Source organism: Notothenia rossii (assembly GCF_949606895.1).
Source record: "Notothenia rossii genome assembly, chromosome: 2".
Classification (NCBI taxonomy): domain Eukaryota; kingdom Metazoa; phylum Chordata; class Actinopteri; order Perciformes; family Nototheniidae; genus Notothenia; species Notothenia rossii.
The window spans coordinates 29,441,845-29,462,438 of NC_136904.1; the positions used below are offsets into that span (position 1 = coordinate 29,441,845).

At 39.4% G+C, this 20,594-nt stretch overlaps 1 protein-coding gene across 1 annotated transcript in view; it reads left to right on the top strand.

Annotated features, from left to right (window-relative positions):
- kcnq1.1 (potassium voltage-gated channel, KQT-like subfamily, member 1.1) overlaps positions 1 to 19,260 on the top strand; it is a 44,978-nt gene extending 25,718 nt beyond the window's left edge. The window contains exons 10-17 of the mRNA XM_079666019.1: positions 2,587 to 2,725; positions 5,870 to 5,926; positions 10,736 to 10,865; positions 15,094 to 15,169; positions 15,704 to 15,798; positions 16,375 to 16,421; positions 16,522 to 16,583; positions 17,344 to 19,260. Of these exons, the coding sequence (XP_079522145.1) occupies positions 2,587 to 2,725; positions 5,870 to 5,926; positions 10,736 to 10,865; positions 15,094 to 15,169; positions 15,704 to 15,798; positions 16,375 to 16,421; positions 16,522 to 16,583; positions 17,344 to 17,598 (861 nt within the window). The 3' untranslated portion in view covers positions 17,599 to 19,260. The remainder of the gene's footprint in view (positions 1 to 2,586; positions 2,726 to 5,869; positions 5,927 to 10,735; positions 10,866 to 15,093; positions 15,170 to 15,703; positions 15,799 to 16,374; positions 16,422 to 16,521; positions 16,584 to 17,343) is intronic.
- Positions 19,261 to 20,594: the final 1,334 nt, after the last annotated feature.

Sequence of the window (20,594 nt, forward strand, 5' to 3'; positions counted from 1 at the left end):
CACCAATGTGTTTAATACTGGCAACTTCTAATTGTGGGAAAAAGGAAAACGTTCAGTGGAGACGTCCCATAGAACATTTTGCGAAACACAATAGCCAGCATGTGTACAATGTTTCCCCTAGGATGGAGTCATAGCAGCGGTGCTAAGGCAGATGGGCCCAGCATAATGTGAGCGCGGAGCGCGTGGAATTTTTTTGTGTGTGCGCGTGCGAAGTGCGACCCGCCAATTTGTTTTTATCTGTCTGCCAGCACAAGAAAGGCTCTTGAGGCTTAGTACCAGGGCCGGTTCTAGCCAATTTGCTGCCCTAGGCGAGATTTTATATATAAATAATAAATGAAAAATCTCTACTAAAGACAAATGCACTACAAAAACAGAAACTTATGGACATAGACAATATACGTCAAAATGGCTTGAAATGTATTCAGTATTGTGTATGAACATGTGTGAATTGGGGGGTGGACGTCACATCCTCTAGGGGGGTCCGGGGGTATGCCCTTCCCGGGAAGAGATTTTTTGAACATTTGAAAGTAAAATGCTTCAATCGTGCACTTTGAGCACACAATTACAAGAGACCTGATCTAGGGGGTACAACTCTAAAAAACACCCATATGAAAAAGATCGGTTTACATTTTAATAATCAAATAAGAATATGAACATAACCAATAACCTACCATAGCCAATAACAAATAAATGTAACTTTTTTTATTTCTGTTGTTCATTCATATCTTATTTTACCTAGTTAACATTTATTTATTCATGCATATTTTTGTATCTCTCCTTTAAACAATATTTTTGGTTAACTGTCCTATAGTATACATTGGAATGATTTCAAACCTGTTTTTATTTATCCTAATAATCATAAAGGAGTGCCTTGGAAATATGTGTTTACATAATTTGTGGTCAAAATGTTTGAGACCCACTGAGATAACTTAGACTAAAATTAACTATCTAAACAGAGTCCTTGGCTTTACCTCACTGAGCCTCTCAGTCTGACAGGAGAGCTCTCCTTCACCCTGGTTGTAGAAACATCTACTTCTTATATCCGTTAGTGCAGCTAGCACCAGATTCTAATAACAACAGCGACGGTACCGGTGCGCCCTCTCTCTCTCTCTCCCTCGCTCGCTCTCTCGCTTCCATACTCGCACTTTGGTTGTGAGCTGCGGGCGCCTGATAAGCCAACATCCCCCACTTTCATCACTTACAGCGCCCATTGTACAGGGCAAATGAAAAGTGTAACCGGGATGAAAATGGTGTTACATTTACTTAATTATGAATGTTGTTACATCAAGGCCGAAAATTAGGATGAGCGCCAACGGTCAAAAATGTTTTTTTCCCCTCCCAGAGCTACCAGCGCAGCGCCCCCCAGATCTGGCGCCCTAGGCGACCGCCTATGTCGCCTATGCCAAAAAACGGCCCTGCCAGTACATACAGTGGCAATGTCTCAAAATTTAGCAAAAATACACCCTTATTGAACATAAAGTAACACAATACTACAAATCCACATAACAAACAATCTAAAATGAAAAAGGGTCGCCACTTATTATTATTTGAATTCTTTTTTTTTAAGTAAAAAAAAAAAAATATATATATATTCTTTGGGGTACCTGACTGGCGCCCCCTAGCAGCAGCGCGCATATTTCAGCAGCGGCGCTGCACCGCCACTATTTGTATATAGGGGAAACACTGGTGTAGTTCTGGGGGGACGTTCGATTCCAGTTTTGGATAGTCTGGCGTGGTTTCGTTCCATTTCAAACAGCTGTTTGACGCTAGGCGTAACCTTGGCGCACTGCCACTCCAACATCCAATCCCAGAGCTTGAAGATTAATCACGGGGACTGTAGTCCTAAACGATAGCTGGGGATTATGGGTAGTGTAGTGTAGTGTCTTCGGCCATCCTAAACTCCTAGGCCCTTTCTCATTTCTCTAACTCCCCTCCTCGACTCCTGTCCTCAATACTTAGTCCCGCCCTCAGGAGATGCACACTGAATGCTTTTTGTAAAACATTTCAATAATTATCAATAACTCCATGGTGTGTGTGTCGATGTGAAATCTCTGTGGTGAAAAACACAAGAAAGTAGGGCAGAAAATAAAATAAGGTATGCAACTGCCAGCAGAACGCCAGCTGCCGTTCAATATTAGTATTGATTATTCAATATTACTGCTGGGCCTACTTGGCTATTAGACCATGGCCACACTAATGCATAAACTTTAAAATGTTGTTTCTGTGTCAAAAGTGTTCCCTCTAGACTCAGGGTCTCACCTCAAAGTTGTGATATCACAACAATATGAAATTATTTAAATATAAAGTATAGTCCATTTGATTACTGTGCTGCTGCACTTAGACCTCAATCAAATTGTTTATACATGAATTTTACAAAAATAGAAATCTACATCATTGACAACTTATTTTATTGGCTTTTTAACATACAGCCTACAGACTACAGATTTACAAGGCTGCATTTTTTGGCCACATCAGTGACAGCCTAATAAGTATGTCTGCATTTTTATCTTTTCATAAAGTGTGAACAGGGTTTTGCTATCCACAGGAAAACTTTCTTGAGCTGAGAATTTTGTATTTCTTGGGCAGGTGAAGATAAGGAAGAAGCTGAAGAGCAGTGACAAGGACAACGGTCCAACTTCTCCCACAATTCCCAGCATCACGTTCGACTCTGTATTCGACAGCGGCAGAGAGCTGAGCTCAGATGTGTATAGCACTGTGGGCACAGGTAAAGATAGGACAAACCGTACATTATTCTTATCTCTGATGCAGTAGGTTGTATTGCTTTTACCTTTATCAGTGCAAAGACCTTGTATACAACACAACGCATTTGAGAACACACTCTAGATGTTACAGTAAATAGGGCTACAATTTTTCTTTTAGTCATTTACGTGATTTAATTAAAATCTGCATTATCTCTCGCAATGTCACTCAAGGTGAACACAAGTTTGAAAGGAAAAGCCTGAAGCTGCGCTGGCTACAAACTACGCATTAAATGATGATAGAGTAAAAAGGAAATGTTGGAAGATTAGATCTTCAGTTGTAGCCACAGGAGGTGGAGAGGACAAAGTCCAGGCATTAAAGATGGATGAGCACAATTCAGCAAGAAAATGTGAGGTTGCATTGATGAGCATGAACTCCACTATTGCACTGTTGAACTTTGACAACTCCACACAGTTTACTGTATACTGCAGGATCAAAGTTAAGGGCTAAGAGTGATATAAAGAAGCAATTCAAATCATGCACTGCATCCCTCTAAAGCCATTTACGACAGCCTGCGTGTTCTCTCTCCACACGTCTCCAATCAATACATTTAAAATGTGTTGCAGTTTTTAGAAAAGCAGAATTAGTGATAAAGTGTTGGTTAAATTAAAACATTTTTATAGCAGAATCTCAGTTGACTTTAATTTTACAAATGCTTTTGGTGCGGTAACGGTTCTGCACACGGAGATGTGGACTCACAGGCAGAGCAGTTCAAAGCAATCAAGCGTTTACTTGATCAGAGGTTCAAGGCCCAATCCAGCAATCAGTCAGCGAGGGAGAGCTAAACAGGCGATGGGGCAGGCAGGCAGAACAGGGAATCAGCTGTCTAGAAACCAAAACAAAGGATGTGTGATTAGACTATATGGCACATGGCGGGAAGGTTGCTACATGTGCAGGGGAGATTATAAAGGAATAGGGGAGAGTTGTGCCTATATAATGGCTTGGTGAACCCCTGTCTAGTGCCATCATCAGGTATGAACATTTTCATTTGTCTGCACTGACAAAGAGCGCTAAATAAGAGTCCTTTATTTGGATTTTGTTTAATTATTTTTTTGTTAGATGCCTGAGCTTTGAAGTGTCTTAAAAAAGAGTGACTTTGACTTAAGAGCTAGGGGAAGCTTTAAACTTTTTGTCTTTGTAAAGAGCAAAACAGTGTGTGAGTGTTTCACCCATCAACACATCTATCACATATTAATCTGCCCTTGTATATCATCCCAGTCATTTTCTAATATCAGCTTTTAGCTCATATTCACTTCATGTTCTAGCGGCCATGAGTTTGTTGGAGCCTTTATTTTTTCAGAACAGAGAGCAGACTCAAGGTATTTAAGAAGTATCAAATAGAGCAGTGACTAAGAGTGATAGACAGACAGCGTATTAGAAATATGAATCAGAGCACAAATGATCCTCCGCCTGCGACCTTCTGGCAGTCTTTCTGAAAGCCTTGGAATAAGAGTTACTGAGCTGTTTTCTTAAAACCTAAACACATCCCCAGAGCAACAAACACTCGAGAAATTCAAAATTCTCCTTGACGTAATTATTTATTTGATCCCTAATTATATCCCTTAATGTGTTCTCCTCATTGTGTATTATGCACTTATTTGAAACCATATGAAGTCACAGCTGCATGGAGGACATCAATGGTCAAAATGAGATACAAGAGAGGATAGTGTGTTGTTCTCAATAGGAGATGAATATGGATACTTTTAGCATGCCTGTAATATGTGAACATCGTACTAGATCACATTCTTTGTTGTGCTTATATAACCTTTTTATTTAACACCAGCTGGTAACCTGAAAATCTGCCTGGCCAACATGTAGATGTGCAAATGGTTTTGTTTCGCACCCAGACCTGAGTGCAACAGCATAATTTAATTTGCCCATGTTGTGAAGATGTATGCTTGTCTGTTGGCTTCGTGTTCAATGAAAATCAGTGTCTTTTGATTTGAAGCTAAATAGATTCCGCAGGTCGCACTGCACATCTAACATCTACAACATGCTGCTTTTAACTATGAATCATTTAGCTAAATTGCCGCATTGCCATCTGGTGTGTGGTAACACTGGCTGGGTACACAAGTGATCTGCTGCTTGGAGTCAGCTAACATTATTGTCATGCATGGCTTTTAAGAAACACAACCTCTGTCTTCAAAATTCCTTACTGGATATTAGATTCAAGAAAAGTGAACTACTATGTCCACACAGTTATCAATTTGTTAGGTACACCTATTTAAAATAAATGCAGCACAACAGCAGCTGTACAATAAATGAATCAAAGTTATAATGTCAGCTTGTGTTGGATTTGTTGCAGGGAGGTGATGATTCAAAATGAGTTTACACAACATTTCAATATTGTATGTGACCATTTGACTAGATCAACAGGAAATGGCACTCAGCACTGTTGCATTGACCAATGAGTAACCTGCTATGCTGTTTGCAGATCCTTGCAATGGGAACTGTAAACAGTGTACAAATGGCCGCTGCTATTTCTATGGTCACAACTGTGCCGGAAACAGTCGCGAATGTAGTTTCTGTTTGAAGATGCGTGTGGTTCGAGGGGGGGGGGGAAGTATGAAAGATCTGTTAAACTTCATCAATCATTTTGGAGGAAGCTGTTTTTGCATACATTATTTTTATTTTAAACTGCAAAAATATTATTTGGTCCACCCTATTTATAACAATGAAGGGAACAGAAATGCCTCCCGGTGTATGTGTGTATATATTCTCTAATTCTGTGTCTAAATGGTATTCTTTATCTAAATCAACTGCCTATTTCTGTGTCCTTTTCCTCTCTTGATGTTTTGTCTGTAGCTGGTTCTGCAGGACTCCACACTCTGGCAGGATGTGGTGAGCTGCTGTTAGTGTCCACGTCCAGCACATGTCCTCAATGCCTTTACTGTCCTCACTTGCTCTCCTTTTTATCTTCTGTTACTCTGACAGCACCGTTTTTTAATCAGTACATGCTCCTGTTGTTTTATGTTTGAGTAATGATGTGAGTGATGAGTAGAATATTGAATGCTTTGCACCATAGCTTGCAACTAATATTATGTTTCTCTTTTTCTTGTGCTGTGGTAAAGATTTGCAATGGTTGTGTTTCCTTTCACGTGTGTTTCAGATTGCCAGCAGTCCTGGACGTCTCTGTCCTCCCTTCAGTTCAGCTCACCACCTCCAGGTAACAACATGATGTTATGATATGATATTCAGGTTGCTTTTTCTCTAAAGTAATAAACAGTCGCATCACATAGGTCATTTGAAGAGTGAACTACAGTGTGATGCGTTTATAAGGGGCCTCATTTAGCTCATTTTCGGTTCATATATTCTCTTCCGCCTCTACTGTGAACTTTTTACATAGATGAATGTACAGAAAGGTCTCTATTTTTCTCATACTGCCTGTTCTGCAGCACCTCTTTTCACCCTCTGTCTGAAACGACTGGTTAGCTGGCGAGCTCTGTTGTGATTGGTCAACCAATATGAAATGTCCATCCCCTTAGCCCATCACGCAGAATGTGTTGGAGCGCTAGCCAATATTAGCGCAAATGTTACACAGTCATTTAATTCCAATCCAATGGAGACGCTTCAGGCAGGAGGGGAGTGTCTGGGAGAGAAACTCCCTCTGGAGGGAACCTTGGGATTTTAGCCTTTGCAGAGCATTTATGTGCACATAATCCCCGATAACACTACAGGGAAGGGAAAACCTCCAACAACAAAATAAGGCCTCTTTATTATGATCTGTGAAATAAGGTATGCCATTTGTTTTGAAAAGAGCTTAATAGTCATCTTACTCAGGGGAGCAATTGTACAACTTGTATAATGTAAATATTATCAGGAAAATCAAGTGAAGGGAGTTTAAACCATTCAGAAGTCCTGTGCTGTGTTTCTATTTTCGCACTCCAGGGAGTACCAACATGATATGTTGTTTTAATAAGACACCTCAGTCGAAGTTAATTTATATGAAAAATGTTGTTTTTATTTTGCACTCAAGGGAATATCAATAAAACGTATATAGGTGTATTCAATTTAAGAACAGCTTTTGTCTGTTTTTGCAAATGAGCTGTTCTGAACAAAATGTTTCTCACAAGCACCAAATTATTTTGAAATTGCCACATTATACAAGATCACTTTTTGTCCCATCGGAAAATGACAGCTCGGTAATTTTCTTAAACAGAGCAGGCAATCACACAGAATTGGTCATAATCTTCCCACAATGTATTAACGTTCAATCAATCAATCAATCAATGTTTATTTATATAGCCCAATATCACAAATGGTACATTTGTCTCAGTGGACTGCACAGTTTGTACAGAATATCAGTATGACAATACGACACCCTCTGTCCTTAGACCCTCACATCGTACAAGGAAAAACTTCCAGAGAAAACCCACAGTTTAAAGGGAAAAATGGGAGAAACCTCAGGGAGAGCAACAGAGGAGGGATCCCTCTCCCAGGACGGACAGACGTGCAATAGATGCCGTGTGTAAATTGAAAAGATAATACATTCGCAACATAGGTAGTCCAAATGTTTGGAAATGCATGTGTGTATAATAGGAAGATGAATCCACGAGGATATCCATCCAGGACTTATGATCCAGGACCACAGCCACGACTCAAGATCCAGGACTCGCAATCCATGACACAGGACCGCAGGATCATCCATGACTCCGGATCCCGGCGTATATAGACACCAAAAAGAAAGAAATTTGGGGAAGCTGGGTTAATCGGAACATGAGAGTACACAGGTATAGACAGAGAGAAGGAAGAAGTAAGATGTCCCCTGACAAACTAAGCCTATATCAGCAAAACTAGGGGCTGAATCTAATCAGCCCTAACTATAAGCTTTATCAAAAAGGAAGGTCTTAAGCACACTCTTAAAAACGGATAGGGTGTCTGCCGTCCGAACACAAACTGGAAGCTGATTCCACAAAAGTGGAGCTTGATAAGAAAAGGCTCTGGCTCCCATTGTACTTTTAGAGACTCTAGGAACAACCAACAACCCTGCATTCTTGGAACGCAATGCCCTAGTAGGACAATAGGGTATAATGAGTTCTTTAAGGTAAGATGGCGCCTGCCCATTAAGGGCTTTGTAGGCGAGAAGAAGAATTTTAAATTCTATCCTGTGTTCTATAGGGAGCCAGTGTAAGGCAGCCAGAACAGGAGTAATGTGGTCCCTTTTCCTAACTCTGGTTAGTACACGAGCTGCAGCATTTTGAATCAACTGAAGCGACTTGACTGACTTCTTGGTACACCCTGATAATAAGGAGTTACAATAATCCAGCCTTGAAGTAACAAATGCATGGACTAGTTTCTCTGCATCGTTTTGAGGCAAGATATGCCTGATTTTTGCAATGTTACGTAGATGGAAGTAGGCGGTCCTTGAAATTGATTTTATGTGGGTGTTAAAGGATAAATCCTGATCAAATATAACACCAAGATTCCTTACAGTCTCACTGGAGGCCAAATTAATGCCATCCATAGTTAATATATCTTTAAATAATTTGTTTCGTAGATTCTTCGGGCCAAGTACAATAACTTCAGTTTTGGTCGTGTTTAACATCAAAGAATTTAAGGTCATCCACGTTTTTAAGTCCTTGAGGCAGTTTTGAATTTTATTTAGATGATTAATTTCATCAGGCTTGATTGATAAATATAGTTGAGTATCATCCGCATAACAATGAAAGTTTACAGAATGATTCCTTATAATATTGCCTAACGGAAGCATATATAGTGTGAACAAAATAGGTCCAAGCACTGAGCCCTGTGGCACTCCATGGCTAACTTTGGTTTGCATGGAAGATTCATCGTTGACACGTACAAACTGAGAACGTTCAGATAGATAGGACCTAAACCAGCCTAAAGCAGTTCCCTGTATGCCAACTAAGTGCTCTAGTCTTTGCAATAGGATATCATGGTCGATAGTATCAAATGCAGCACTAAGATCGAGCAAGACAAGAATAGAGACAAGTCCCTTGTCAGAGGCTATTAGAATGTCATTTGTGACTTTAACCAGAGCTGTCTCTGTGCTATGTTGTGTTCTAAAGCCAGACTGAAAATCTTCAAATAAATCATAGTTTTTTAAGTAATCACACAGCTGTTTTGCGACTGCTTTCTCAAGAATCTTTGAGAGGAACGGAAGATTAGAAATAGGTCTATAGTTGGCTAAAACCTCTCGATCGAGGTTGTGCTTTTTAAGAAGCGGTTTTATCACTGCTACTTTGAATGATTTTGGAACATAGCCTGATAATAAAGACATATTCATAATATTTAATAAAGAAGTGCTAATTAATGGAAAAACTTATTTTAACAGCTTAGTTGGAATCGGGTCTAAGATACACGTTGAAGGTTTAGAAGAGAGAATCATTGAATTTAATTGTTCAAGGTTTATGGCTGAAAAGCATTCTAGTTTACTATCTAGTGTAATATTAGAACTTACGTTTCCGGGAGCTGTTGATAACACTATACTGGTCAAAGGCAAGAGGTCATTGATTTTGTTTCTAAGAGTAACAATTTTATCGTGAAAAAAGCACATAAAATCATTACTACTGAGTGCTATGGGAATAGAAGGCTCAGTCGAGCTGTGGCTCTCTGTCAGCCTGGCTACAGTGCTGAAAAGAAATCTTGCATTATTCTTATTCTCATCTATTAATGAAGAGTAGTATGCTGCTCTCGCTTTACGCAGTGCTTTCTTATATTCATTGAGAGTAATATGCCAAATTAAACGAGATTCCTCAAGTTTAGTGGAACGCCATATCCTTTCAAGTTGTCTCGACTTTTGCTTTATTTTGCGGGTTTCGGCATTATGCCATGGAGCTAATCTATGTTGTTTTATTTTCTTCTTTTTCAAAGGAGCAACAGAGTCTAATTTTATTCGCAGCGCATCTGTAGCACTATCAACAACATGATCAATTTGGGGTGGTGTACATTTTGTATAAGTTTCCTCCCCTACATGCAGACATGCTATCGAGTTAAGTATTGGTGGAATCTCTTCCTTAAATTTGGCTATAGCACTAACAGATAGGTTTCTGCTGCAGGAGCTTTTGGCTAATGCTTTGTAGTCTAGTAACAGTACTTCAAAAGTTACTAAGAAATGGTCGGATAAAGCAGGATTATGCGGTTCGACTAATAGTTGCTCAATTTCAATACCATAAGTCAGAACAAGGTCAAAAGTGTGATTATAGCAGTGGGTTGGTTTATTTACACTCTGACAGAAACCAACATAATCTAATATAGAGTTAAATGCAACAGTAAGGCTATTTTTATCATCGTCAACATGAATATTAAAGTCACCTACGATAATTACTTTATCTGTTTTAAGTACCAAAGTTGATAAAAACTCAGAGAATTCTGATAAGAATTCTGAATAAGGACCTGGTGCACGGTACACTGTAACAAATAAGATTGGCTGCAAAGTTTTCCAGGTCGGATGCGTAAGACTAAAAATGAGGCTTTCAAAGGAGGTATAATTTAATTTTTGTTTAGTATTGATAAGTAAACTTGAGTCAAAGATTGCTGCAACTCCACCTCCTCGGCCCGTGCCTCGGGCAATATGAGTATTGATATGGCTGGGTGGAGTGGCCTCATTTATGCTGAAATATTCTTCATGTCTCAACCAAGTTTCAGTGAGACAGCATATATCAATATTATAATCTGATATTAAATCATTTACCAGTATTGCTTTAGATGCTAGAGATCTTATGTTTAACCTTCCATAATGCATCAGGGATTTTAGCCATTTACTTCATCTGTGACTTTTAGCTCAGCAAGCACATTCACCATTAAGGCTCAATTACTTCTGTTTTGCTGATAGAAGCAGCAAGAGATTAAAGAAAGCATTTAGATAAATAGAATTGTAAATCACCGCACCTCGACCTGACCCGAGTCCCAATCTATACAACAGCACAACTTAATCAGCAGCATCTGTGAATGTCCTGGATACACAGACATATGGATAACTAGTCTAATGTGTGTGTTTGCGTGTGATTGGCAGGGAACAGAAGCCCAGGCCTGCTGGACGTCCACTCTCCCCCCCCCCTTCGGAGGAACTGCAGCTTTGCAGATGACCTGGAGCAGGAGGCGGAGCCGTACAATGAGCTGGTTCCTGTCAGCTCCAGGTCACAGTGAGTTCATCCCCGTTGCATAGATGCCGTGTTTACGAACGTATTTTAAAGATCTCCTAACATGCAATTTTAAGGCATATTCTCAGATATATAAAAATGTATAAAAAACATGTCTATGATGTGTTTTGCTCAAAACACCAAACAGATCCTGCATTTTAGACACCCCTCATATCCCTCTGTTTCAGCCCTGTTAGAGAATAGCTGATTCTGGTTCCTTACCTTTTTAAAAAAACAACACAAAAGAGCGGAGGAGCTAATGCCTGCTCAGAATTCTACCGGCAGATACTCTAAATGCTGCCATGATCAAACGCAATATCATGTTCCATACCACATCAAGGATTATTTCTGAAACAGTATGGAGCTCAAATGCTTTTTCTCTTGCCTTGGTATTGACAACACAGTGCAGGATGTATTTGTAAATTGAAGATGATTGCGGTTTTAAGAGGTTTTAGCTAAACTACAAGACTTTGTTACAAACAGACAGAAATTGCACCTCTCCTAACAGACATGGTCTTTAAAGTGAAACTAAAGAAGCTGGGATTGAAACAGGTAGGTAGGTGGGAGGCAAAGGTTTTCAGCCTCCTGGAAAAATATTTGTCATGTTTCTCAAGTTGTATTGTTTCTTTCTATCTCAGGAAGCAGTTGGACCAATTTCTAGAGAAAAAAAAAGCTGCAGAAGCTCTTCCATTTAAGCACCCAGCACACATTGAGCCGAGGCAAAATACTTTGCCTCAGTTGCAATTTTGATTGAAAAAATGTAAGCACAATTGAGTTGAAACATAAATAATGCAACTTTTTAACAGGCATTTCAGTTATAGCAGATGGAGCTACTCCTAAATCGATAGAAAGTCCACCAACTTAATGAACAGTCAAAGAATGGCGGATTTAGAGCAATGGGGGGAAAAGATTGGCCTTAAAGAATGAGCTCTCTGCTCAACAAATAGGGAAACCACCAACTTGAGCACAATATAAGCAACCCGGTATCACGGAAAGACGTGAACATGTGAAGATTTACCATGCCGGGAGACGTGAAGATGTCACGATTTCGTCCCTTCAAACGTGACAGTTACACGGTATTGTTAACATGGCCCAACCAGTGGACAAATACCCGGAAATGCCAAGCAAATGCTCTACTACGACGGTCGGTTGTTATTGTCAATATTAATATAATAATTATTTATTTTTTAATAGTCACACTCGATTTCGCCAATTTTCTTGTTGCCCCAGCTGGTCGACACCTCTTTTAGCAGAAACAAAGGCTACATTAATGTATTAAATCGATGTTAATCCATGTGTGTGGTTGTGGAATTAATGGACGTGACGTTGTAAGATTGCGTTGCCAGGCAACAGCTTGGGTTCATGTTAATATTTTAAAACATTTTAGAAGGCCTCACGAAATACTTTAATGTAAATTGAAATTAAAATGTGAAGGAATGTGTGTATAACAAAATACATCCGTCATAAACAATACCGGAAACAGTCGTAGGCAAGATCCTCAGCTCGTTTATTGGATGTTTTAGCCGCAATGCACGTTGGGATATGGTGTTGATGCAATGTTAAATCCGAAAACATTAAACAAATTAATAATAATAATACTTTATTCCGAGTGTGCTTGCTTTTCTCTTTGGAAGTCATCACATAACGGCATTGTAATACACGGTTCGGCTCCATTAAATATTACACATCTGCCGTAGTTCTTTATTTATAGAGCCCTGATTAGAAGACTTCTGGACAAACAGGAAGAAGTGCCGCCACAACTGAATATGTGACGTGGATCATAAATATATCAGCAATTAAACAACATCTTCAATTTCTCTTCACAATAATCCGAAATAAGGTCCCATGGGTCGAAAGTAGATGGGCGGGACTTTGCCTCTCTATGAGGAGTGAGAGTGATGCGCACGCAGTTTGCCCAAAACCGGAAGCTGGGTTGTAGCTATCATAGCAGCTAATATGAAATCTCAGTTTTTGACAAAAATGGAATGATCGATTATCAATATTCATTTCAAAGTGACACAGACACATTGGATTAACCTTCAGCAGCGGTTTTATCGTTTTAATGCCATTGAACACAACTTTTGATCAGAAAAACCGCAAGGGTAAGACATATTTGCCGTTTTGGCTCAGCTAAATTGTGTGTTGTCTGGTTTCCCCTTCGCTGCCTGTGATGATGCTTATACCTCTAGAATCTGTGGACTCTCAGCTTTAATCTGATATCTTGTTTGTGCAGATCCGATAAGTAATAAAAGTATTTATACCGTGAGTTTTGTGCTAGGTGCGTTAGCATTCTTTTGCTCAGGGCTAATTGAGAGGCTTGCTATTACCCTTGTGTTTTGTTTAGCTAAAAATGATTCATATAGTCAGTTAGCTGAGTTTCTTCCCGTTAACTGGGTATGACACATTCATAGTTTGTTAAACGTTAAGAAGCCCTCAGACGCTGATTCTTTCAAGATGTTGCGGGGCATGGGGCTTAACTGGTTTGAACTTGAAACGGGTCACGGGAGACCCGAACACAACATAAGGGTTAACACATGTTGCAAACTTTCTACTTTTAGTAGAATAACTAAGAGTTGAAAGAAGTTATTTCCCTGTGTGCCTCACTGCATGTGTCTTTTTTTAAAGATATGATTTGGTCCAGACAGAGCATTTATTATACAATGTTGAAAGTAGGGGTGGGCGGATCGATCCCAAAATATCGATACTTCCGATATTACGTTACGTTTCAAAATATCGATACTAGAGCCAATAGGATCGATACTTTTATACTTTTTTTCCCGTCTCCTCTACTCGTCAATTTCTTCAAAAAACTATGTGCAGACGAACACAAGTATATGCTCTTTTCTTCTCTCTCCGCTGCTGTCCTCCTCTCCTCGAGGCTCGCGCACGCGCAGCGCTCCCTGCCTGAACGCCGATTATCAAGCTGACTGACAGCAGCCAGCAGGGCAGGACAGCAGCAGCCAGCGACTCGCAAGTGCAACACAAACACGCACATGGTGGCTGAGAAAAAGAGCAGCGTTGTGAGGAGCAATTTCACAACTGGTAATTCAAATTTAGCGAACTGTGATGTGTGCAAGAAGACAGTTCGTTACTCTCGCCACTTTGTATTATTATATTTCATGTTTGCACTTTAAATTTGCAAAAGTAAAACGTTTATTCGTCTATAAAAACTGTCCTGTCTTTATTCATGAAAATGAATTCAGATTTAGTCTATTTATGATGCTTTCAGCTCAAAAATCATGTCATGCAGCTCTCCCCAATATGAAAGTACATAAGACGCTTTTCATTTAAAAAAGTATCGGTATCGATATCGGTATCGGCGATACTGGCCCTGAAATACTTGGTATCGGATCGAATCCAGATTTTGTGGTATCGCCCACCCCTAGTTGAAAGGGGGAGATAGAAGGGATGACATTGCCCGAGGTTTCTGCTCAGGAGTCAAACCTGTGTACAGCTCTAACCCAAGCCCCCAGGAAGTGCGTCGGACTCTGAGGAACACATCTTGCGGTACTACCATTTTCGTATCAGTCCGTGAAGTCACTGGGCCCAGAAATACTTTTTTCCATTGACTAACATGGGGAAAGAAACGTCTGTAAATCAGCGGATATTTTTTTTAAACGAAATAAACTACCAAGTATGAACTATTTTGAGAGAGCGAAACGTCACAGATTACCCGCCTAGCTGTCAGAGTAGAAGAACCCGTATGTGCGTTTACAGAGCATGCGCCCCTTAAGCCCCGCTCCCTGAGCTAGGATATTGACCCAAATCTGACTCCATTAAAGCACGGCTCAGCCCTCACACACATTAACTTTCAATGGTAACGAACCCAGATTGTAACTGGTCAATTAATTCCACAATATTATAATAGAGGCAAAATGAACTACAATTATTGTGGGCCTTTTATGCAGGATTTACAACCCTTACAAAACCTTGATCCCATTCAAAGAAAGTCTGAAGGGAGAGGCTTTTGATGTGGACTGAACTTCAACAATTCTCCCCTAAGTGTAGGTGTGAAGGTCATAATAACCATCTTTTCACGATGATTTGTGTGAAGAAAAATAAATGTGGAGTTTTTAAATGGCTGACCTTGATGTTAAAGTTTCCAGGGTTATTCTCTGTTTTCTAATGCTTTCTCACACATCTGTGAAAAGTCGTTTTCACCACACTCTCAGCTTCGTTTCGTTTTCTCAGGAGAAACTTCAAAGCATTCATATGGAACTCTTTTACACAGATTGACTGAGTCTCACCGAAAAGCCATCCGGGTGATCCAGAGAATGCGTTATTTTGTAGCGAAGAGAAACTTCCAGGTACGTGAGACACCATTTTACAGCTTTTTCTCACAGGCTGATTTTTCAGTGTTCACATTTGAGGTATCCAACTTACATGACATTGATTTATTATTAAGGGGTTGTATAGGAGGTACAGTTATTATTTAGCATCTGACTTGACAAGCAAACACACACTCTGCAGTAGAGGTTGGGGAGTACCAAAAATAATGTTTGCCGCAGGGGAACGTACACTTGTGCCTACAGGTGGATAGAGGTTGATAACAGCCAGAGTTGGAGTAGTCTTAGTTTGCAAATGAAAAGTGAGCAGAGCTTTGACAGCTTAAATGGATTGCTTCTTTCCAAACAATTTGCTGCAGCAAGTACTCTACTAAAACCTGCTCCCAGGGTTTGTTCATTTTCTATCAGTCTACGTAGAAGAATGATATATGAGGAAAATACAATGTACATTTGTTACATATTTGATATATATAAAGGGGTTATACCTAACAAGACGTTTATAATGAAGACAAATCTTTGATGTAAAAGTTCCAAACCTTTTTTCCCCATTTGTAGCAAGCTCGTAAGCCCTATGATGTGCGGGACGTGATCGAGCAATACTCCCAGGGTCACCTCAACCTCATGGTGCGAATTAAGGAGCTGCAAAGAAGGTACAGTGCTTGATGAATAACAGCTTCATACAGTATGACTAATATACCCTGAGAAATGCTACCCAGTAGATGATGGTGTTTTTGAGACAGAAAATGTAAGACAATCCGGAAGCCTGCTTACTTTCAGAAAGTAAAATCAGCTCTGCTCCCAGTAGACAACAATATCATATGTGGAATGATTTGAATTCCATGTTCATTTTGACACTTCATGTTAGGTAAACGGTAAATTGACTGCACTTATACAGCACTTTATCAGGTCTTTATAACCCCTCAAAGCGCTTTACATACTACATGTCACTCACCCATTCACACCTCATTCATTCCCTCACAGCCACAGACGCCCCGTGTAGATTTGGTTTTTAAACGGTTTACTTATTAATTATACTTTTATTCTTCTCCTTGTTGATGTACTGTCCCATTGCTGGTGTACAGCTTTAAATGTCCGCATTGTGTGATTAATAGAGGATTATCTTATTTTCTAAAAAAGAACTATCTAAAACACAAGTGAGGGATGGTGGAGAAAATACAAAGGGAAAGTGTATACAACTCTCATTCATTTCCTGTTGTTTCTCTCAGACTGGACCAGTCTATAGGGAAGATAACTTTGTTCCAGTCGGGCTCCGGTAATGAATTACTCCACTGCTCTCAGAACATATTTGACAGTAAATATGGAACAAACCACAGTCCTAATCCCCCTGTATTTTTATTTACTTCCCTCTGAAGACCGAGACAAAGACAAAGGCACCAACTCAATCGGAGTCCGACTCAACAGGATGGAGGAAAAGGTGGGGTTTGTTCAAAATCTGTCAAAAGCTTTTCCAATTCTAAAGTGTAATGTTTCAGAGTGTTATTTTACCATTTTATATTTTTAGCCTTTATGAAAATAAATATAAACATGCTTAACATTAACATTAAAAAGAAACTTGAAATTGGGTAATGCAACAAAGGTTTACTTTGCTTTGTAATATAAAATAACATTGCATAGACATGTTATTTTGGATTCAAGTGAAAAACTTGAACAGCTTGTGCCAGCAAGCAGCAAACAATGAGAAACCTTGATGTTGTTTTCCTTTCAATGATTTTTTAAGATGTGTCAAAACAAAGAAAATCACTCATTTTGACAACCTCCCTTTAACTTGTTTTCCAAATACTCCTGACATACCTGCCTCTAAACCATGTGAAATCAAATCAAATGATTTAGTCACAAAATGAATTTAGTAAATAACAAGGTTTTTTTTGTTTACTAAATACAACTTAAGTGGTTGTGAATTTGAGGTTTTCCATGTTTGCTGTTAAAGGCTGAGATGTATTATTATGGCTTTAATTTAATGTGTGTTATTAACTAATTAATTTTGCTTTCACCAAATATAGTTTTGTTTAATGAGCCTTGCACAATGCAGCAATTAATGAATGTGGCACAGGTCAATACTATGATGCCTTTGTCACACAATGGAATTAAAATATATCTCTACATCATAACATTTAAATAACTCTCAGCCAGAGCATTTTGTTTACTTTTATCAACATCTATTTCATCTTTTGTAGATATCGCACATGGACCAAACGCTAAACCGCATCGCAGAGTCCCTCACCTTCCTGCTGGCCCAGAGGGACCCGGGTGACTGTGAGGGTGGAGGTGTAGGGGGAGGCGGGGTGACAGTAAGGCGAGGAAGGACCTGTAATGTCCTCCCGAGTCAGGACAGCCTGCCAAGCTATGACCAGCTGTCTTCATCACCTTCCCCCCTCTCCTCCAACACTAAAGCCGGCCCCCACCATGCCAGTCAGGAGGAGAACTGCTGAGACCAGGACGTTTTTATCTTTTTAAAACAATTTATAAAATGTATTCAGATCAAACTAAGTTATCTATTAATCTATTTATCTGTTTGTCAGCTGCCCAAAATGTTGATAAAAGTATCCTTTATGACTTGATTAAGACTTATTGACATTTGATTTACTATACCTTTCTTTTAGAAAAACATAGGATATATTATATAAGTATAAATCATTTATGTGAAAACAGCTTTTAACATTTGTGGTAACTATGAGTTTTTTTTAATCGTTTGTTTGAAGAATGACAATGCATATTGATGAACATTTAAAAACAAATAATGTTTTAAAACGTAAACAGGCTGGATTTAAGCTTTGAGCTAATTTCCATAAACTAAGTTTAACTGCAGTAACTAAACTTTAGAATATTAATCCCTTAACTCTAACTGCACTTATTGCACTCCCTACAACAGAGATGCTGACAACTGGAGCACTTATGCAATAAATGCATATTGATGGAGAATCTGTAGGAAGCATGAAAAGATAGTGGTATCCAAAGTGTTGTGGTTTCTGGTTATGGTCGGAAATGTGTTGGCCAATCATGTTAGAGCGGCTTTTAGTTTAATGAAAGTAAACAGTTTGTGTGTAGAACAAAGAGAAGGAATGCAAATGTTGACTAATCATAAATTGTTTGTCAATGATTTAGCTTTTTGTTAGCTTAAAATGTGCTTGTAAATGTACTTCTATTGACTTAGAATGCGTTTCAGACAAATAATGAGCCAAGCACGGAAAAGGAAGTCTTGACCTACTTGTTGATAAACACCTCAGCTTAGCCATAATGCGAAGCGGTAACATTCAGCAAAAAACGTAACTTTATAGAGCAAACTGCTGTTTATTGACACTGAATGTAATGTACTGGAGGCCACTCCCACTTTGACCTTGTGGCCCCGCCCACCCCCAACTCTCAGGTCCAAGATTTGACCCAGTATCACCTTGTCATATTACTCTGTGCCTTTATCTTTATATCTAGCAGCTTTGCTGAATGCTGGTACAATGATAGTAACAATTAATTCAATCCATTATTTACATCTCAAAAATGATTTTCAACATGTTGTATTTAAGCATTACTTTCCTATCTTTTCTTTAAGAAATTATTTCCTTGTAGGATTTTTTTTTTTTTTTTTTTTCCATATAGCTTAACATTTATTCAGGTTACAGCAGTGTTGTAGTCAAGTCGCCAATTCACGAGTCCAAGTCACTCTCGAGTCCCCACTTTTCGAGTCCAAGTCAGAGTCACCTAGGGAGAGTCGGAGTCGAGTTTGAGTCCAAGTCTGAGTCACCGAAGGAGTGTCCGAGTCGAGTCCGAGTCATCATTACCTGTGTTCGAGTCCAAGTCTGAGTCACCGAAGGAGTGTCCGAGTCGAGTCCGAGTCATCATTACCTGTGTTCGAGTCCAAGTCCGAGTCACCCAAGGAGTGTCCGAGTCGAGTCCGAGTCATTATTACCTGTGTTCGAGTCCAATTCCGAGTCACCCAAGAACAGTCAAGTCTGAGTCACAAGTCTTTATGTATTAATCTTAGTGGATACATTTGTTGAAATGTAGCTGCTCCTCTACATTGCTTTTATCCTGCCATGTTATACTAACTACTAAGTTTGGCTACAATTCTTGAATAAAAAATGCTGTACAAATATAAAGCCTATTACTAATATTATTATTATTATTATTATTATTATTTGTATTATTGTAAATGACCTTTAATATGTCTAACTATATTTAAAATGAGTTGCCTTTTAGAGAAGTGATTATATTTGTATGCCAATATTTTCCTATGGTAAAGTTTTTGTTTTGCACTTTTGTTTTAATAGTAATAAGATCTGGACTTATTTTGAAGGAACTTTTACCGGAAGTCAATGGACAACATGTATAATGACGATAACGACTGATAGATGACAAATAAATTAACATATACTAAATAGTTGCATTTTAGCACCTGGCTGATAAGGGCATAAGTTCTTGTTGGTAATGAGTGTATAAAAGCAAGGGTGTTGGGGGCACTACAATTATTATAGTGAATGTTTAAATTCTATCAATAAAGATTAAGCCCCAGAAAGCACATCAAGCAGGGGCGGACTGGCCATTGGGAATACCTGGTGGGCCGGTACCGAAGTGGGACGGTCGGACAATTCACTAGCCCTCCCCGTTGATAATTGACTAGCGGTACCGAGTTGGGCCGGTCGGCCGGTCGAGTTTCCTGGGCTGATTTTTAGTCCCAGTCCGCCCCTGTGTTCAAGACAACCTATATGTCTGAACTGAGTAATGTGTTATGGAGCCTTCTCTTCAATCTTTTGTAGAGCCGGGACAGAGTACGTCTGACTCCAGACAAAACTTGCTTGAATCCGAGTCCAAGTCGGAGCATCAATCAATGTACAAGTCGAGTCTGAGTCATCGTGGGTGAAGAATTCAAGAGTCCGAGTCAGAGTAATTGTGGGCGAGAATTCACGAGTCCGCGTCAAGTCCGCGTCAATCAGTGCGCGAGTTCGAGTCGAGTCACGAGTCCCGAAAATCGGCACTTGAGTCCGACTCAAGCCCGAGTCCAGGACTCGGGTACTCCATCTATGGGTTACAGTAATGCCAAACACTTGCCCCTGCTACAGCATCGTGTAGGCCTACTATAATTCAATATGCTGTATTCTTGTGGAATAAAATACGATATAAATCATATCTTAGGAACAACAGTTTGCCCCTGCATGAGAGGTCGGCCCAGACCCTGGTTCTTAAATCCTCACTGAAGACTCACTTCTTCTCTCTGGCCTTCTAGTCAGAGCTGAGTACGACTCCTGACATTTCCCTTTGTTTTGTTTTTATATTTGCTGTTGTAAATTATTGTCTTCTGTTGCTATTGTAGTAAAGTGTTTTTATTACATGTACAGCACTTTGGCACGACCAAAAATCGTTTTTAAATGTGCTCCATAAAAAAACCCTGATTTGATTTGAACAACGCCTTACATTTCAAACCTTGACTTTCAAT